Source organism: Chaetura pelagica, unplaced genomic scaffold (genome assembly GCF_000747805.2).
Source record: "Chaetura pelagica isolate M959 unplaced genomic scaffold, ChaPel_1.0 scaffold72, whole genome shotgun sequence".
NCBI classification, from domain to species: domain Eukaryota; kingdom Metazoa; phylum Chordata; class Aves; order Apodiformes; family Apodidae; genus Chaetura; species Chaetura pelagica.
This window is the reverse complement of record NW_009952560.1, coordinates 974,316-993,653: the sequence shown is the minus strand read 5'-3', so window position 1 is coordinate 993,653 and position 19,338 is coordinate 974,316. Positions and strand designations below refer to the sequence as shown.

Sequence of the window (19,338 nt, the reverse complement as noted above, 5' to 3'; positions counted from 1 at the left end):
ATCCACTGCTATTTTGACTTGTAAGGGATTAATTTGTTTGCCTCTGAAACTTCTTTACTGTGAGAGTGACAGAGCACTGAGCAGGCTGCCTGGAGAGGCTGTGGAGTCTCCTTCTCTGGAGACATTCAAACCCACCTGGATGCGTTCCTGTGTGATGTGCTCTGGGTGACCCTGCTCTGGCAGGGGGGTTGGGCTGGGTGATCTTTTGAGGTCCCTTCCAACCCCCACCATTCTGTGATTCTGTGATTTGCAGAATTACAGTTAGATCTTAGCATCCAACTGCAGTGTTTGGAAGAGAAAGATACTGCAGCAGTTTGAAAGGCAGGAGCACAAACCCCTAAAAGTCACTGGGATGCTCTGCTAAAATATCAGTATTATCAGGGAAAACTTGTAATGCAGCAAAACAAGTGGATGCAGCTGTTGGTCAGACACATAGACCAAAAATGTCACACCAGGGTCACACAGACAACCAGTCCCATCTGGAAGGGCAACCTAATTCATCCCAAATAAACCTACATGGCCTGAGGGAGGTTCCTTGGACTGCTCCTCTACTGTTGGACTTTCAGAGCAGATAAAGGAAGAAGAAAGGCGAAAAGAGAAGAACAGTTTGCTCTGTCCTTCTGACCTTACTGCTGTAGGAAAAGAGATGCCAGGGGCTAGATACTGTGTCTCTGTACTAACTCTTCACTGTGGACACGATTGCAATTAGAAACAGCAGGTTAGAAATGTCTGCAAATTCAAAATTAAAGGCTTCAAGATTAGCTGTAAGAAACCAGGGATGCCCATCTATACCCTGTCACCAGCTACAGCTCAGTTCTTTACCCATTTTTTTTTGCCTGCCATAACTAAAATTCTTTAAATGGATGCTTACCAAATCTTTCTGATACCACCTCAGAAACCAGTTATAGTTATTGATAGAAACCCCCAAGGAAGATGAGGCAATATTGTCTTTAAAACTGCAGCATAAACCTCTTCCAAAATAGCACACAAATAACACCAATGTACATGTTTTTGCCTAAGTAGTCAATTCTTTACAGCTACACCGATCCCATCAGCCAGGAGGACCACACCAGGAAGCTTCAAGCACCATTAGATGACCATAAGCCACATGAGCAAGTGGAGAAATGCTCAGGCTTTGTATCTGCTGAATACTTGTCAGCTCAGTTAAGTGCGAGATAGAAACACACAAAGACTCTGCCAGAAACCTCCACAATAACCACAACATACTGGAAGCAAAATCCCAGCACCCTCGGCTAACATGGGAAGCAGATGAGCTCAAGGGCTTAAGGACTAGTTACTAATCTTGGTTAGTACCCTGGACTGGTCCCACGCTGTCTCATCTATCAAAATGTGCATGATTTTCCTCACTTTTATCAGGGCAATGATTTCTGACAGTACAGAAAACAAGCAAATGTGGTTAGTACCCTGGACTGGTCCCACGCTGTCCCATCTATCAAAATGTGGGTGATTTTCCTCACTTTTATCAGCGCAATGATTTCTGACAGTACAGAAAACAGGCAAATTAAAAGCATTTCCTATTTAGAAAATTCAGATTGTAATGAGGTTTTGGAATAGTTCCCTAACACAGGATCATGTATCCTCCACATAAATAAAATCCCTTTTGTTAGTGCTCACTAGTAGAACAGGAAAAGCTCTCTATCCAGGGCACAGTAAACACAAACTCTTGGAAATAGTTTCTAGCTGATAAAGATAGAGCAACCATCTGCAGTTTGAGAAAGACTGAAGTGCACCACTTTCCTAACTTGTGTGTCTTTGCCTCCCCAATACACAGCGTGTTTTGTGCCATTTATCCAGAAATAAAAATCACAGGGCACAACCAAGAATTTTTTTGCTATGTACAAAGAAGATTCTGTTTAAACTTACAGGCAGTGGAGGACAGTTTTCTGTTTCAGGAAGAAAAAAATCATTATAATTTTAAGTTAACGGCAGCATGCCAAAAAAATGGAGAGTTCACAGGTTAATTAGACAGACTGAGCTAATCACCTAAGAGCACTGTCAGAACAATAATGGGTGATGGTAAGTAGCAGTAGCTTCAAAAAGGCTCTTTTTAAGGGCCAGCACAGTTTGGAGGTGCTTCTCCTGCCACAGCTCTATTCCCAGCACACCCAGGAATGAAGAAGCGAGGGAGAAAAAAATAAAAGCAGGACCCGTCTTATTTAACTGTTTTTATGTTGGCAAAATGATTTGTGCCATAGTATTTCCATAAGAAGTGGGACCATTATTCTCCTGTAGGAACACATTTGGTTTGAAAAGTATCACTGGACAGAACATGAAAATCAAACCAGATGAATTATTCACAGCCTCCGATCAGAAGTGATCATTATTTCTGATGTTCCAAACTGTGATTAGGATTCAGTGCTCAGATGTCATTTGCTCCCTGAATAGCACCAGCAATGCAGAATTGCATGACACACATATATTACAAACAAGTTCCATATCTATAATTTTATACACACCTTCTCCCACTAGATCTTTGCCTTAATGTAACCATTAACAGATAGTAAAAACACAATATTAACTAACGTTCGTTTTCATGGTGCTCATAAACGCCGTTAGCTTGACACACAGTGTCAACACTAATCATGGCCTAAAATTAACACCAAAATTGACTTCAGCATTAATTGCACTATCGATGTGAACAGTAATACACATACTGATGCAGTTACAAATTGACTGCTAGTGGCAGTCAGAGCTGTTGACAACAGGCAAAGAGGGGAATGGGAAAGAAACGGATCCCAGCCTCCCTCCTGAAAGCAGAGCAACCTTCAAAGAAAGAGAAGCCAACAGAAATGGTGGCTGGAGGTCAGGCAGAGGGAGTTTCTTAGTCTCTTTTTAGCAGGATCTCTAACTCCTGGAGAAGCACAGGTGACAGAAAATCTGATGTAAACAAGAACAGCTTATTATGTGACAGCAGCTACGCTTGAGCCATGCCAATTGTGTTGGATTATTCTGCTTCTGCACGAGGATGATGCTTGAGCCCAGGTACTTTATGCCATGCTTCACCTTATTTATGTTTACATATGGAAACCTGAATGTGGGTCTCGAAATCTCTCAGTAGGACAACTGACCTTACAGAACGCTGACAATGCCTGTCTTGCTCCCATTCTGTTGCATCTATACCGTATGTAAGTTTTATACATAAAGTATATACATATAAAACATGAATACATTTGTATGTTAGTATTTATTACATAAAGTTATAATAAGAAAGGAAATGCAACAGTTGTAGCAGTCTGGAAATGCTGAAGTTGAATGTTATTGAGAGTACATTTCTTCCCTGCTGTGCAGGCACGTTCTGGCAGTGTTAAATCAAGGGCCAGGTGCTTTATTCCCCCTTCACAACCTCTGCCTGCTCTGGAAGTAAACCCATGTCCACTGACCCCAGAATGCTGCACTGCCATTGGCAAGGTGTGTTTTAGAGAGGGAACAAAGACATCCTCAAAAACTGTACTTGATGCAGACAAAGGAATTTTGGTATTTCACCACTCTAATCTGATGCCTGAAACTTCAGATGTAAAAGAGAGGTTCTCTGCACTTACACTGTCACCAAAAGCTATGAAAATGTTCTCTTCAGCATGAATCAACTCCCAGAACAAGGGCATGATGCACATGGTTTGCTAGAGGCATTCAGACTTGATGCCTTGACAAGGGTGAAGTGCCAAAACCTAGGATTCCTTCATTCCCATCTTGGCTCTGAAAAGGTGTCACTTAGCAATCAAAGCCGTGGTGGCAGGGAGCACAGCCAAGCACACCTTGGCACAGTTCTCCTGAACAGCACGTGGCCAAGCAGAGGAGAGACGGGAAAAAACAGTTCCAGGATGAGACGTGACAGAGGCTTGCTCAGGACAAGGCTCCATGCAGCACAGGGGACTGAAGATGTGAATTCATGCTATTTTGGTTCCTTGCACTAGATCAAAGGCACTCGGGTGGTGAACCAGGAATCAAACCAGCAAAAGGCTGGTGATATTCAGGGACAGTAGATAGACACAGAAAACACCAAAAGAAAAGCTCAAAAACACCAGTTATAGACAGTGTAGAAATAGATTTTACTGTGTTTTGTAGTTAAGAAGCTTGCAGAGTGTCCCTTGGGGATAGCAAAAGGCATCAATGCTGAACCCGAACCAAATTCTCTATCAAATTCGAGCTCCTGCTGCAAGCCCACAAAGTCCATGGCGAGCAACACTGCCAGCTTCTGCACCAAAACAAAAGCAAATTTGATGAAGCTTTCCAAATTAAACAATAACTAACCTCTCCCTAGGCAGAGTGTAAGGCTTGAAAACTTCAGCTGAAACAGTTTGCAGCTGGTGAAGTTACAGACAGATGAAGATGTATTACAGAGTGACAGAAAACCTTTATTGGAAAATTTCTCCGAGGCAAGAACTTTCTTCAAAATACAAAATTCTATCAAACTACTGAACAAAACTGCACCACCATGTATTTCTGATCTAGCAATGCTTGTATTTGAGGATTTTAAAACCCTTTAAGAAATTTGGAGCTCTAGTTGCTCTCTGAATAAGACATGATTTGGGTGGTCACTGCTTTCAGCATCCTCTGAGACCCTCACCTGTGATGTGTGGGGTTATTTTCTGCCCAAGAGTGCAATGTTTGTCAAGTGTTTAAAAGTATCACAGACAGTTGTTAGTGGTCTAAACATTTGATAAAAGTCAGAATTACTGGGAAGGTAACAAAATTACAATTCTGTATTTGGTTGACAGGCATTATAAAAATGTATCAATCAGATCTGACTATATACATTAATGTATTTATAATCTTCCAAAAATTCACCTTTTAAATAATTATAATACATTCTAACTCAAGTGTATATGTTGAAGGCTCATAGCCTTCAGTTTTGCCAGGAAAACCTCAAATCTTGAACATCCAGTATTGCTATTGTACCCAGGTATCTTTTCAAAAATCAGGCCATGGGAGATACTCTGCCTACAAATCCTAGAAACAGCAGAGTGAAGATACTGATCTGCATGAACATTAGCCCTTCAAACAATTCTAGGTATTTCAGAATACCCCTGCTTAACTGTACAACCACTGTTCAGCTGAGGAGATAGTCCATATTAATGGAGACAACTCATCCACCCCAGCCCTAAAAGAGTTCAAAAGACCCCCCACCAGTCCCATCCTCCCATGCACCTCCTACTCTTAAAGCTACATTAAATGATCTAGGCATGTAAGTGAGCAAAAAAACAACCAGCTTTCAGTGATGCTAGGGGGACCCTCTTCTAATTTGTATTATATCCCACCTGTCACAAGACATTCCACCTTTTACTAAAAATAACACTCTTCAGTCCAGGACAAAACCACGCTCTGCCCTGATCCCTACCCCCACACATCTCACTGTGACCTTTCAGCATCTCATTGATAGGGGCTGAAATTATCCTGCCAACAGAGGATCACCTTCTGAAATTGCATCACAAGGACTGCAGATGAGGACACACCACTTGCTGTGCAGCACAAACAGCTGTCCAGCTTCCCTGTTATTTAAACCCATTCTTACTGCCATAAGAGCCTTCAGGTAGGGATTGTTCCCAGAACACATCAAGGAGGGTTGGCAAATCCAAAGAGAATCAAGAATTTTTACAGTAATCTCTGGGAAAAAGAGTGGTGGGGTTGTGGGCAGGGGGGAGGAGATACACGGGTGCTTTCCTTCACCTTCATGTTAATTCTTTGACTTTGCCATCACCCATTCTCTGGTTCTTCTTGTCCTTACCATCCACCAGAAGTAGCTCAGGGATATTTTAATACCCTGTACCTGTCATAAAATGCAGGAACATGGGGTGACAAAGCAGAACATGCAGTTCAGCTATTAAGCTTTGCTTGTATAATATTCATTAGCTACACCTTTCAGCTCCAGGCAATCCAGGGAGCTGCTGGAGCAGAGTTTGAGCAGCCCTCTGCCCACTGCTGTCCTGGATTTCACCTGGCCAAACCCTCCCACACTCCCAGGAAAGGCTGAAAGTGCCTGCCAAGGTACCATCAAACAGCTCCGATTATGGATTATTTCTGATCCACACACGACTGAGAAAGAAAAACTGTGACATCTAGTGCCAATAGGGAAAATGACAGAGTTTAGAGGGACACTGCGTGAGGCTGAAGGGCAATGAGGGGTGTTGCTGCACCTTACACTGTGAGTGCTCCTTACACTCACTTTCTCCTTGTTCTTGAAGATTAGTTGGGTTTTATCAGTGGATAGTGCAGTTCTCGTGCCAGGGGATCATGGTAAATTGTAGTCAAACTACATAAAGTGCTATAGAAAAACATCAGAATGCCCAGCTCAAGAATGACAAGTAATACATTGAGTTATCCAAGAGGCTGAGGGAATTACCTTTTCACAGTAAGATTTCAGCTAATATGCTAATCTTCAGAACAAAGCCACCTTCAATGGGCATTTCAAGAGGGTGTCACTACATTACAGGTTGAGTCTTCAGCAAAGCTACTACAACCAGCGCCTTTTAAATACTGTGTGAGTCGCCACAGATTGCTGAACTTCAGGCCTGTTCACACAATTTCTGACTCTTTCAGAGATTTCCCCATTTTAGCACAGCCATGTCACTACAGAGCTACTTCAGAGGCATCGATGACAGGCAGGACAAGCTGACCTGCCAGGGCAAAAGGCTCCCAGAGGACAGCCAAACAAGGTGAGCTGCTGCCTCTTTCAAACCCATCTCCCTTAATATTAACCTGGGAAGCCCAAACCACACACCTCTACCCCACTTACCCAATGAAGGCAGTAACTCCAAAGATGGTGCCACTAAAGAAAAAGGCTTCCACTTGTTTAAAAAAAAATTTAAAAAGCAGAAATGTTAAAGGTCTGGTGTTATAATCTAGATAAGCAAGCAGGCTGTGGTATGATCTTAACATTTTCATCTTAATGACATTTTACAGCAAAAGGCATAAGATTACAAAAAACTACCTGTGGATTTTTTTCCTCCCATCTATATAAACTCTGTACATTTCAATGGTCCATGTTATCTTAAAGGGTCAGACTGGTGTCAGGCTGAGCATCCACCTCTCGATGTGCTCACAGTCGCACAATAAATGATACCCCTTTTGTCCTCAGGAGCATTAGAAGGGAGCTATCTACTGGTGTTTGATTCTGCTGGCAAAGTACTACAGTTTTCAGCTTTCTTCTATACCTACTGGCTCTGAGAATTATTTACAAACTGATCTCAACTTTTCTACTGTGGTAGATTCAGCCTTGTCAAGGGTGCTGGCTTACTGAAATCCTATGGTAGCACAAAGAGCTCATCTGTACAGTCTCAGAAGTGAGCAGAGGTGTCAAAGCAGCCAGACTAGTAACAGAGAACACAAAAATAACCCCCTACCAATGAACTAAACAAAACAGGAGTAATTTGAGACCAGGACACAGTTAGTGAGCTTAACATGAAGGATCCAGAACACACACCATCAAGCAGAAAACTCCAGGTAACATTCTGGATTCTATCTGCAGTCCAAAGGAAGAGCAGATACGCTTCAGGAGAACTCTGGGTGCAGTGTGTGACCAAGAGGATGGAAAAAGGCCCTGCACTAGCAATGTCTTCTGTGCTGCCAGAGCAGGCAGCAGGGCCAGCAGCACTGCAAGCTCCCTCGCGTGGCCACGACCGACACACGATCCTCTGCTCAGAAGGAGCAAGCACTGCCTAGGAATAAAGAGCAAGTTGTATTTTCATGGTCCATTAAGTCCTTGGCTTCTTTGTTGAGACAAGTAGCAAAGAGATAATTACTGCCAAATGAGGTGGTGGGCTACATGACATGGTCACAAGCTAATCAGAGAAAAACCTCTTATATTGTGGAAGTTCTTGAGAATTCCCATTTCACAGACTTCCTGAAAACACAGTCAGGTTATCTCAGAATGCTGCTTGCAAACTCTGAGAGGGCAGGAGGAACTAAGCTTTGAGCTTCTGCTCTGCCCTGTATTAGAGCAGGGATTGCAACTTGTGTTGTTGACATCCAGCTGACCACAAACCTCTGTGATTTTATGCTGCTTTCTCAATTTCACCTGCTAGCTAAAACAATTAGGGCACTCAGCTCAGCTGAATGCTTTAAGAGGAAGAGTGTCTTGACCCCTGTTCACATAGAGAAATTGTAACTGTTCATAGCGTGAAGCACAGCTCCAACAGGAAAGACAAGCCTTGCCCTGGAGCAGCTGATACCACGACGGCAAGGCACTCACTTGCAATGGGGGAAGAGATGTGTTGGAGTCTCATCTAAACCAAGCAGAACAGTAATTGGAACTTAAATGCACTAAACAGCAGCTATATTCACTACAGTCAAAATTTTTCAACAAGAATTTCTTCTTCAGTAAAAAATGCATGATGTACAATCTCTCAAAAGACTTTGGATTCAGAAAATCAGCAGCTTTGGCTGGGTAAAAAAAAAGAAAAATCACACCTACTTACAAAGTTCTTACCAAGCACTCCCACCCATCTGAACTGGAAAGAGCTCACACCTCTGGAGCTCTGGGGCACAGACTATACCCATTTGTCTAATTCATCCTCCTAACACCCCAAAACAATCCCATCTTATTAGGATATGAACAAACTGAAGCAGTGAAAACTCTGACTAAAGCTACCAAGCAAGCCCCTGCAAAGCCTGGGAACCCTTGTACTAATTTCTTTAGGGATCTCCTCCTCTTTAACACAATTTTCAGTTTAAAAGGGCTTCTGGCATTTTGAAGTCAAATATATCTGAGGACAAAACTCTTCCTTAACAAATTCAGACAAGTTTAGAGAGCCAAGGAAATGTGCTGTATTCCAAGAACAGTTCACCATTGTCACACACAGAACAAGTGCAGAACTAATTAACATTTTCTCCTGCTCCTTGTGGCATGTCTCCTCTTCCTATGCAATACTACCAGCTACTGCCACATAGATGGATTACCCCAAGGATCTTTGGTTCCTGGCAGATAAGATGCTGTATTTCTGTGCCCTGATGCTATGCAGACTGATTCTCATAAAAAACAGAATGGAACCACTTACAGCCTTAACAAAGAAAAGGCTTATGCTCTGGATTTATCTAGCATCCTGTCTCTTCCTCCTCCACCCCTGCAGCCATCTTCTTTGGAAAGAGAAACTTGAGCACATGTTTGTGGAGATTTGTTTCCTCAGCTGAACAAATTAAACCATAAAAGCCTAAAGTCAGCTCATCCAGATAAAGAAAGCACAGCACGGAGGAATGAATCTGTTTGGCAGCTCGTCGCCTCCTGAATGTCACCTGTCCTTCAGACTGCTACTGGAACGTCTTCCTCAGATTGTCTGCTCTCCCCACTGAATGAGCACTATTGTGTGCAATGGCTATTGGTTACAGAATTCAATCCCAATGCTTCCAACCTCACTGCAGCTGCAACGACGTGTCCAGCTGCAGCCAGGCCGGCTGCCAGCTCAGCCTGCCCAGCTGTGAGCTACCTCCAAGGCCTGAACTCCCCAGGACACTGAGCCCTGGGCTGGGATTTCATCTCTGCAGACAGCACCCCCATCTCAGTTCTGGGAAGTCATTAAAAAGCAAGTTCAAGTCTGTCCTGTACCTCCCCAAGAAGTGATCTTCAGTAGCCAGAGAAAAGGGGGGAACATCATATTTTCCCCTCATTTTTCCCACTTCCTCAGTGTAACAGCCACAGAGGCAGGGCCTGAACCTGAGCATTAGATACCAACACCACACACACCAAAACAGCCATGTAATTTCTCTTCAGACTGAGAACAACTAAGTCTACCAAGGGTTAAAAAAATCTCCTAATTTTTTTTGGTGGTCTTTGGGTACAGAATCTCATATAATAAGACTATTTGTATTCATACTGGAAGAGTAAACACTACATGTTCATGCCCAGGCAGCTCTGTGCTTGTAATTTCAGAAAGAACAGAGCTATGTCCCTCAGGGACTTTGCTATTTCCCCAGCCACCATCCACTCAAACGCTGAATGAGAGCAGAGAAAGAGAGAAAGATGATGGCATAAGCCTCCACAGCACTGCAGCCTCAGCTTTCCCCAAGAACACAGGGAATAGCTCATTTCAGGTTTAATTATACCAGTTAAAACATTTCTACTATAGGCCAGCAAAAGACAAGGACATAGTGCTCCCAGAGTCACCATTTACTGATTAGGTTCAATTTGAAAACATCATGTTCAAAACCTTCCCCTGACAAGATACATGCAGGAAACAGTGATGAAATCCTGGTTCCTCTCATCACTAGACCTGATGTTTCTGAACAAAGCTTTTACAAATCTTAAAGTTATACATCTAGTTCAATGATGCCAAGGGAAAAAAACATCATACCACCACTTAGAACTGTTTAAATTTAAATCACTGTAACAACGTTTACTTACTGAATCCCACCTAGCCTAGGCAAAAACAAAAATAAACACATCTTCTACAAGTTAGTTTCATTCTCCAGTCATTGAAGTGCTGCCATCTTTGGCTTGCTAATAACACACTAGCAGAAGCCCAACACAATAGCACAACCTCCTCCTGGCTTGAGCTGAAGGAGTAACTTGTTATCCCAACAGCAAGAGCAGGTTGGTATTCTCAAGTAAATAATTCACTAGAGGGGGATGTTGCACACACCTTGCCAGTGTGCTAAGCAAACACTGCATGGTGACTATTTAAATGGAAGGAAAAAATTGTTTTTTCATTTTTTAAGCAAATGAAAACATTTCTGTTTAGTCTTGTAAAACATTTTTCTTAAATACAAACTCCAGTTACCTGGAATAGCTGAATGAGCACTTTTTAATTATGAAGAAAAACCAGCACAGGCACAGGTCTGAAATGGAATCATCATTTACTATGGAGGTTAAAATACCCATTGTATGGAAGGCATTAATTTTTAATGAAACAAAAATCTCATTTTCAAGAAAGAGATTTCATCTGTGAAAGACTGAATGAATAGATTTTGTGCCTGGCTGGTAAATTTTCATTACAATTGTCAAACCTAGTCCAAAACACAATGTACCACAGGACATGGAAAGAAAAGTAGCATTAAAGAAAGTGCAACTTGCCTCATTTCCTCCTGGCAGCCTGTTCATGTGCACCAGTTGGCCCTGATCATCCAGCACCAATTCAGTGTATGTTAGGATGTCGGAAGGCAGCGGTGGTGTTGGCAGGAATGCATGTTCATTCATAGACTCCCAGAGTTTAATCAAAGACTGGAGGATGAAAAGATAAATTTTTGTTATGAATATCATCTGTGAATAGTGTTTCAATCCACTGTGACATAATACTCAAGACAGAACACTCTGAAACATCCTTCCTTCCAATTTGACTGGCAATAGTCAGTGGATATCACTTACTTTGGAATTTAAACCATGAAACACAAAGTAGCATTATTCAAATTATGTGATTCAGGAAAGACCCAGAAAATCAGATATACAATTAGTTCTGCAACTCATTAACACATTTAATGATGTATGAGCCCTGTCCCAGGAACTATCCCCTCTGTGTTGTCCAACCCTCTATGAAGGCTGGATAACAGGGTGGGAAAACAAAGAAACATAACCAAGAAGCACGAGATGTTTTACATTTCAGCTTTTAGTGTTTGACTTATTAATGGAACTACAACAGCAGTGTATGAGGAGTCCTAATTTCTTTCCAAGTAGTCTCAATCCATAGCTGTGTAGACCCTGGGGGACCATTATTAGCCACTCCAGGCCACTTGTTTCCCTGCCAAGCAAGGATGGCAACTGATAGAAGTGCTCTGCAGGTACAAAAGTTTAGAACAACCCACCAGGCCTTAAGGACACTTACTTGCCGAAACATCTCAGGAATGTCATAGACATATGATGTCCCCAAAGACTGTGCCTGGAATCTCTTGGACTGAAGTAGGTCTTTGGTCACATATGGGGTATTGATCAGCATCCCATGAAGTGGTCCCTGTTTATCCCCGTATGCCTGGAACATAATCTGCAGCACAAAACGTGACCAATTACAGTTTAATCCACTTGTTCCATACACCTATCTCCTCCAGATTTTACACAAAATCATCAGGCTATCCCAGGCTTATTTCTGCTCCCTACAAATATGTTAATGCTGGCACATCCTGTAACACTGTGCTTCATCACGCATTACTGCCCTTTGGAGACAGCGCTGGACCATTACTGCACGGATCGGAGTATCGCTGACTTATTACCACATCACAGCAGAAAGCCAAGTGAACAGAGCCACATCCCCACAGAAAAAAGCCTGTGACTTAGATGACTTCACATCCACCAGTATTTCCCCTGACGCCGTATCTATGCCGATGGATTGTGATAGCTGGGAGCAGAGAGGAGAACTCTGTTATTTATGTAGTCGAACAGTGCGGTATCCGTATCTCCACTGACTGATCATGGAAGCTAGGTCAAGACTTGCATATGTCATTTGGCTTGAAGTTTTGATATTATAAGTTTAAAAGATTTTCCCAGAGTAGCAACATGAATTATCAGCTGCCATGCTTCATGGCACTATATATTCCACCCAGCCAGGCCTCCAAAGGAAATCTATTTCAACCAAGGAACACCAGGAGCACTGCTGGCCAGGACAGCACAGCACAAGTGCTGCTGAGCACAAATGTGCCTGACAACAGCAACATGATCAGTCTGTTTTTAACAACATGGTGATCAGATCTGATGGGACAAATGGCAGATATTTCTCTGATTGAAGGTTATTTAACTGAATAATTGCACTAAAGATACAATTCAGTAAGTAAAGTCTATTTTTGTTTTGAAATTCAAAATAGTAGTTTGTGCTCTCTTCAGTCTTCATAAATGTTGCTTTGTGAAGTAGCTTTTTCAATGGGAGAAATATTTGTTCAGAGTAAGAAGTATTTGTCCCAGAGCCTGTGTTAGGATCTGTTACTGCACCAGGGGCCCACTTCTCCTTAAATCTCTGGAATGCCTCTGAGCAGCACTGGGAGAACTGGGGAAGTCAGTAGTGAGCATCATTACTCATGACTGCAGGAGCTGCAAATCAAGCAATCAGGGTCATTATCTCACAATGAATCTCTTTTTCATGAAAGTCATGAAAGTGCCCAGCACTCACTACATCAGTAATGTTTGCATTCTTTCCAAAGAACTATCTAAGTTCAAAATTACCCTCTGAAAACACAGGAAAAAAAACACAGATCTGAACTCATCCTATAAACCTTCATCATGAAGAGCAGGAAGATTTACTGAAGTTTCTTTAAAAATCAGCACCTTCAAGCTTTGTAAGACAAGCCTTCCTCTCAACTACTCAGAGTTAAGTGAAAGAATTCCTATCAGTACAATTTTTTGTAATAGAAGCTAGTTTAATGTCCTTGAAAAAAATCAAATTAAAAAAAATACAATATTGGAAAAGTTACTCAAGGCTGTACAAACAAAAGCACATTCCTCTAGCTTCAAAAAAATAAAGCTCATCACAGAGTTGAAGAGAAAAGGTGACCTTCACAAATTACTAAAAAAATCTCAAGTGTTAAGCTCAGCTCCTGGAGATTATTAAAATGTTCTTTTCTTTCTTCATCTCCACTCAAAGGCAGAAATGAAGTAAACATACAGACACTATCTGTTCCAGGATCTCCAAAACTGGACAAACTGTACAGCCAGGCAGCTTGCTGGAAACATGTAAATGGAGAAGATGGAGAAAAGGTGACTCAGCACTTTGTGTTCAACATTAACAGTGCCCAAGTGATTTATTCTGCTGCTGTTACTGCATGGCAGAGAGATTATTGCAGAAGGAGATGTAAACATTCTGTATTTAAATATTTTTCATGCATCCTATGCTCCATGTATTTTAGCATATGTAGGTATTTCAGTTAACCACACTACTCCTATGCCATGAAAAGCAGAAATACCAGAACAGCCACAACCATTATAAAAAAGCCCATTATGCTTCATAAAAATGATATAAAAGCACCTTCAATAATTTTATATCCTACTACCCAGGTCATTCCCCATATCTTTAGAATTTAAAAGACAAGTTCACAGATTTTCTCTGTCTACTCGAGGAAACATACAATTAATAATTTTTGTCATTACAACCTTCAGGATGAGCACCAACAGTGGATCCCTTTTCTATTACTTTTTTGAGCACTCTGACACAGAGGAAAACAGATGTACAAATGATTGAAGGTACGTACAAAACAATTAGCAGGTATGCACTTTTACATAATCGATTACATTTTGCACACCCAGGTGCCTATTGCAAGATCACCTGTACGTCCTCCTTCCTTTGGCAAAGTCAAACAGCAATTTTATGTTACCTGAGAACACCCCAAACCACCCAGGAGCTTCATGAGGTGTAAAGTGTGTCCCTCAAGTAACTTCCTCATCAAACTGTGGAGCCATAAGGAGCCGCCATACCTGCCCTGTCCTGGAGTCTGTCACTTCTTTGTACAAGCTGATGTCCAAGTAGTAGCCTGACTCGTTGGTCAAGAAGAGACGGATGGGAATGGCCTTCCCAGTTGGAGTCAGGCGGATGTTGATCTTCAGCTCGGCCTGGAGGACGCGGAGCTTCCACAGGCGGCTCCCGTAGCGCATCACCATGCTCCGCACCGACTCCTCGATCTGCAACCACAGAAGAATAATTTCCCTCACCTTTACGGGCACAACCCCCACTTTGTCACCTCTCCACCCCGCAAGGTCCTGCTCAAAGGGGTACCCCAGCATGTCATCCCAGAGGAAAAGGGATGGAAGCACCAAACAGCAGCACATCCTCAGTGCTGTCACAGGACCTCGATGGTCCGTCTTTCTCCTCCTAAGAGCGTTGGGACAGGCAGGAACTGAACTCAACCTGGGCACTGCTGAGGTAGAGGGACAAGGATTCCCTTTTCCCTCATGGCACTCCACAGCCCAGCCAAGGACAGGGTGCCCACTGCTTCCCCTCCATCTGCCACCCTTCCTGCACGCACAGCTCACAGTTAAGAGCTACAAAATGCAGGAAAGTGAAACCCTTGACAAACAGTTTTATAGCATTTATATGCACAATAACCATGTTTCACCACACATGAGGTATGGTGCTTTAAATCAACAAAGCAATTACTACTTGGAGCTCGGCCTCTGCTGTTCTATTACACTTTATAATATACTACTATTGGCAAATAGCGCATATTAAAAGAAGGCAATTTATAGGTTGTTTTAAACATTCTTTTAAAAAATAAAATGTCTCTTTTCCACAGCAGCTCAGGGAAAATTCACAATACACATCTGAGGGCAGCCCAACTTCCACAGACTGAATATCTCAGCTTCTTCTGAACTTCCTGGGAACTAAAGATTTTAGATGTGCCAGGAGAGGATTTATTCAAAAGTGATTTAAGTCACCAGTTCTTAATCATGATTTAAAAGTCAGCAAGCAAGAGATACTTATTTTGATAACCAATTCATCTTCTTAAACTTTCAGTTATTCTCATAAGGAAAGGTCAGCTCTCATCTTCCAGTAACCATGAACAGAATGTTGATTTCCAACTAAATGCAGCCTTTACAGTTTATTTGGGACTTTCTTTGTGGTGGTTCTGCTAACCAGAAACATGCTTTATGCCTAAACACTTTCATTTATGCATCTACAAAGCTTAATGTTCATTTATTTATAATGTTGATCTCAGTGGTTTTGTATCAGAGAACAAAAATTAGGTACTTCTTTTTGTAGCTGAATTTACAAATTCTTTTTAAGTTGATTATTTATCTCACATTTTATTTGGATAGAATCTGCACTTTCACAACAAAGAGAAGAGCATTTAAAGCTATTTCCTTCTTAAAATTGTTTATCTCAAACACATAATGAAAAAAATAAGTTTGGTTTTAAACACAAAATCTATTTTTAATAAACTTCCTCAGTTTACAGAGAAGAAGTGAGCTGCACAGCCTGAAGGACTGTGTCACTCCACTAAAAATGTGAGCTCTGCTAGCTCTGAAGTCTTCATAGACTGGAAGAATAAACAAAGCTTTCTTCCTGTCTCACTGCCAAACAGGTTCCCAATATGAAACAAACCACTTGCTTGCATTAACTACCTAAAATATATTCTCTCAGCTTTTGAAGAGAAGTTGCTCTACCAGGTCAACGAGCAATCTTCAGTTAGACATCCATTAGTTATGTGATTCCATTTCTTTACTGAAAAGCTGAACTCCAGTATTTGTAGGATAACTCAGCTGACCCTTGTGTTACCACTTCTAATACTGGTCCCCAATTTCTTGAGCTTTCTGTCATAAAATGGCTGGTAGAAACTGTCTCTCATTCACCAAATGGTATTAAAGTGTAATCAATCACCAGGTGCAGCTCCAGAGCATAAAAAGGCAAGAAAAGACCATCTTACTGTGGTGAGTCAAGCCCACAAAAACCAAACAGCTCAGAGCTAGGGAAAAGATCATACCTTAGATGGGTCCATGATGACAGTAGGCACGAAATTTAAGAAGATGTGATTGCAGTCGGTGCGCACGTTGGTGTTATTAAACGCCACCTCCAACTCATCCATGGCTTCCAAAAGCAATCGCTCTCCCTCATTTTGCAGATACTCAAAGGAGGCTTCCTGCCAGATATTGTCAACATGTAATTTACTTTCTACTCAAAAATCAAAGCCCAAGAATACAGTGTTTGAAAAACTACATAAGGACTTGACTGAGAAAATAGGTTACATTAGTTTCAGGAGATGTGTAACCCTCAAACAGATCCACCACAATCACAGAGCCAATACTCCCACTGCCTGGATTCACACACCCAGCTGACTTGTGCCCTTGTTTATATCAGCATGAATGCAAAATCAGACAGGACAAACCACCACTGCAGTAATGCAGGAGAAACACAGAGAAACAAGTGTTGGGCCAAAGAAAAATCTCCTTGAAGCATGTGAAGAAATGCAGGAGAAACACAGAGAAACAAGTGTTGCCTCAAAATGCAAAGATTTCTGACTGTCCACTTGGGCCAAAGAAAAATCTCCTTGAAGCATAGGAGAAGCATAGGGCTTTGGAGACATGCTTCTGCAGAGCCAACAGCAGCAAGAGCAGGCACATCTCCACAGTGCTCCACACAGCCAACACGTTCTTAGAACGACTTGCAGTGTTTCACACACTTGGAGAAGAGACCTTGCACGGGTGACCAAACTCACCTTGGTAACCAGGTCTGAATGCCTTATGATAGCCCTCACGAAGAACCTGTAGTCTGTCACTTCTGTTCCCACTTCAACTTTAGCAGCTCCCAGGTAGAGATGCATTTTGTGGTTGGCACATGGAATGGCAGTGAGATCAAAGTTGCGCATTCGGTTCAACTCCAACTGGAAAGCCAGAGCTGGCTCCAGGTGACGGTAAATCCTGTCTTCCTCAAACTGGAGGCACCCAGCAACATACAGGTAGAAAAGGGTGTAAAAGAGGCGGGGGGGTTAAGAAGCTGAAACTGAAGACGGGAAGAACTAGACAACACACCTTATGAAATTTCGTACGTAATTTTAAAACTAAAAATTCAAATTAATCCATCCCAGGTTTTTCTGTCTCATGCAGAGTCATTAGCACTAACAGCTGCACTGAAGTTGCTGAAATACTGGAAGTAGACAAACAAGCTGCAAGACAGCAAGTTCTCAATCTCACTCATCCCAAAACCCTCTTTCTCACTGAAGACAGAAAGTCTGGTACCGGATCATTTTACTGCTTCTAGCGCTCCCTTCTTACACTGTGACTAAAATCTGCATGAATAGAAGCTTCAGGTCAGGCTTCCAAACACACCAATTTTTATCCCCAAGTATCAGAGACTCATCGTTGTGACTGACAAATTTCTGTGTGTGCAGACTGGCCTAGTGAGGGAAGAGAAAACACCAAGCGAGGCAGTGAAGCTGGCCTGAAGTACCTCCCACCCTCTTAGACTGGCAAGGAACAGCTACATGAAAGAAGGATAAAGGCAACACTTAAGAGAAAAATATTAAAAATATACAACTTACCTTATCCCGGGCACGGAATGTGAAGAACTTTGGAAACTCCCTCTGAAAATAAAAGCAATGATGTTAGTCCTTCAAAAATAAGACATTTGATCTACCCAGAGTGCTCACAGGCCAGACCTGGGGTAGCACCACAGCAGAGCTAACAGAAGTTGATACAAGCTAGTTTGTCAACATCACAAAGGATAATAAAAAATCAAGTTCCTCTCAAGAAGGCAGCAGAGGTCATTTAGACCTGTCTGTTAATGCAACAGATGCTACTCGATTGGCTTTTTATTATTGTTGTCAACTATTAACAGACAATAACATGGAACTGTCCAGACAGAAGAGGGAAACTTCTAGCTCTAGAATGATTATGATTACTGTGGAAATGTTTGGGAGCCATACAAGGATATTAATACTCCATTATGTAAGCAGATGCACACAAAACAATGATCTCTATTCAATAGCTCTCTTCATACTATTACTGCTAGAAATACTCTCTTCCCAAGGAAAACAGTGAATTGTAATCAAATAACTTTATCCTTACGTATCCTTCAATATCCTTATGTATCCTTACTATCCTTAAATAGTTTTCTGCAAGTCTCTCAAATATTAATAGGTTTATCTGTTATAGATAAAACCCTACAAATGACATGGGATTTACATTTTTGGGGTGCACTGCACGTCTTAGAAAAGAGAAAGACTAAACCCATCCTTCTACCTACCCCTCCAGTTCCATCTGAGCAAAGCCACCCACTTCTGTGGGATCACACTTTTACTGGGCAGAGGAACTCTGGTTTGCTTTGCACCACCATGAGAATACCAGCCTTTATGCTAAAGGTGACCTGAGAGAGCATACATAACTTGCCAGGGCTGTCTTACTAAGGAAAAAAAAAAGAAGGGATCTGACCTGGACTCACTGAACTTCTGGATCACTATCAATAAGGAAGTGCAACCTTAGCTTGATCCAGCACACCAGTGCACGGACAGAGCATAAGGCTCCACTGAGCAACACAGCTTTTAAGGCTAGAAGTAATCTTCTGGCTGGTCATCTTCCTTACCTCCTATAAAAAACAGTCCCCAGAACTTCACCTGATGACTCTCAGTTGAGCAAAATAACTTATGTTTGCCTGGAGTGTATCTTTCAGACTAGCCACTACAGGAAATCCTGCCTGAATATTCAGGCAAGGGGTGTATCAGGTGAGCCTATGAGCATCAACTGTACTCTAAGAAAACAACCACTTCCATGTTTCCTCACTTCTCTTCCAAATCCCTCCTACCTGTCCCTCCTCTGCATGCTGCCAATTTCTCCTCACATCATCCATGCTCATTCTATCACTAATGTAATTGCTTCCAAGGCATCTGAGTAGCATTGTGGGCAAATATAATAATTAGATGTGTACACATACAAAAATTCTCAGTGCTCCTGTACCAAAATCCAAAAGAGTGCTCCATTTCCTAGGCAGA

General features: G+C 42.0%; 1 protein-coding gene across 2 annotated transcripts in view; it reads right to left on the bottom strand.

Annotated features, from left to right (window-relative positions):
- ACACA (acetyl-CoA carboxylase alpha) overlaps positions 1-19,338 on the bottom strand; it is a 122,264-nt gene that overhangs the window by 46,974 nt on the left and 55,952 nt on the right. For both annotated transcript variants that reach the window (XM_010009045.1, XM_010009044.1), the window contains 6 exons: positions 17,893-17,934; positions 17,071-17,286; positions 16,339-16,494; positions 14,336-14,539; positions 11,766-11,921; positions 11,021-11,167 (listed from right to left, as the gene is read on the bottom strand). In XM_010009045.1, the coding sequence (XP_010007347.1) occupies positions 11,021-11,167; positions 11,766-11,921; positions 14,336-14,539; positions 16,339-16,494; positions 17,071-17,286; positions 17,893-17,934 (921 nt within the window). The remainder of the gene's footprint in view (positions 1-11,020; positions 11,168-11,765; positions 11,922-14,335; positions 14,540-16,338; positions 16,495-17,070; positions 17,287-17,892; positions 17,935-19,338) is intronic.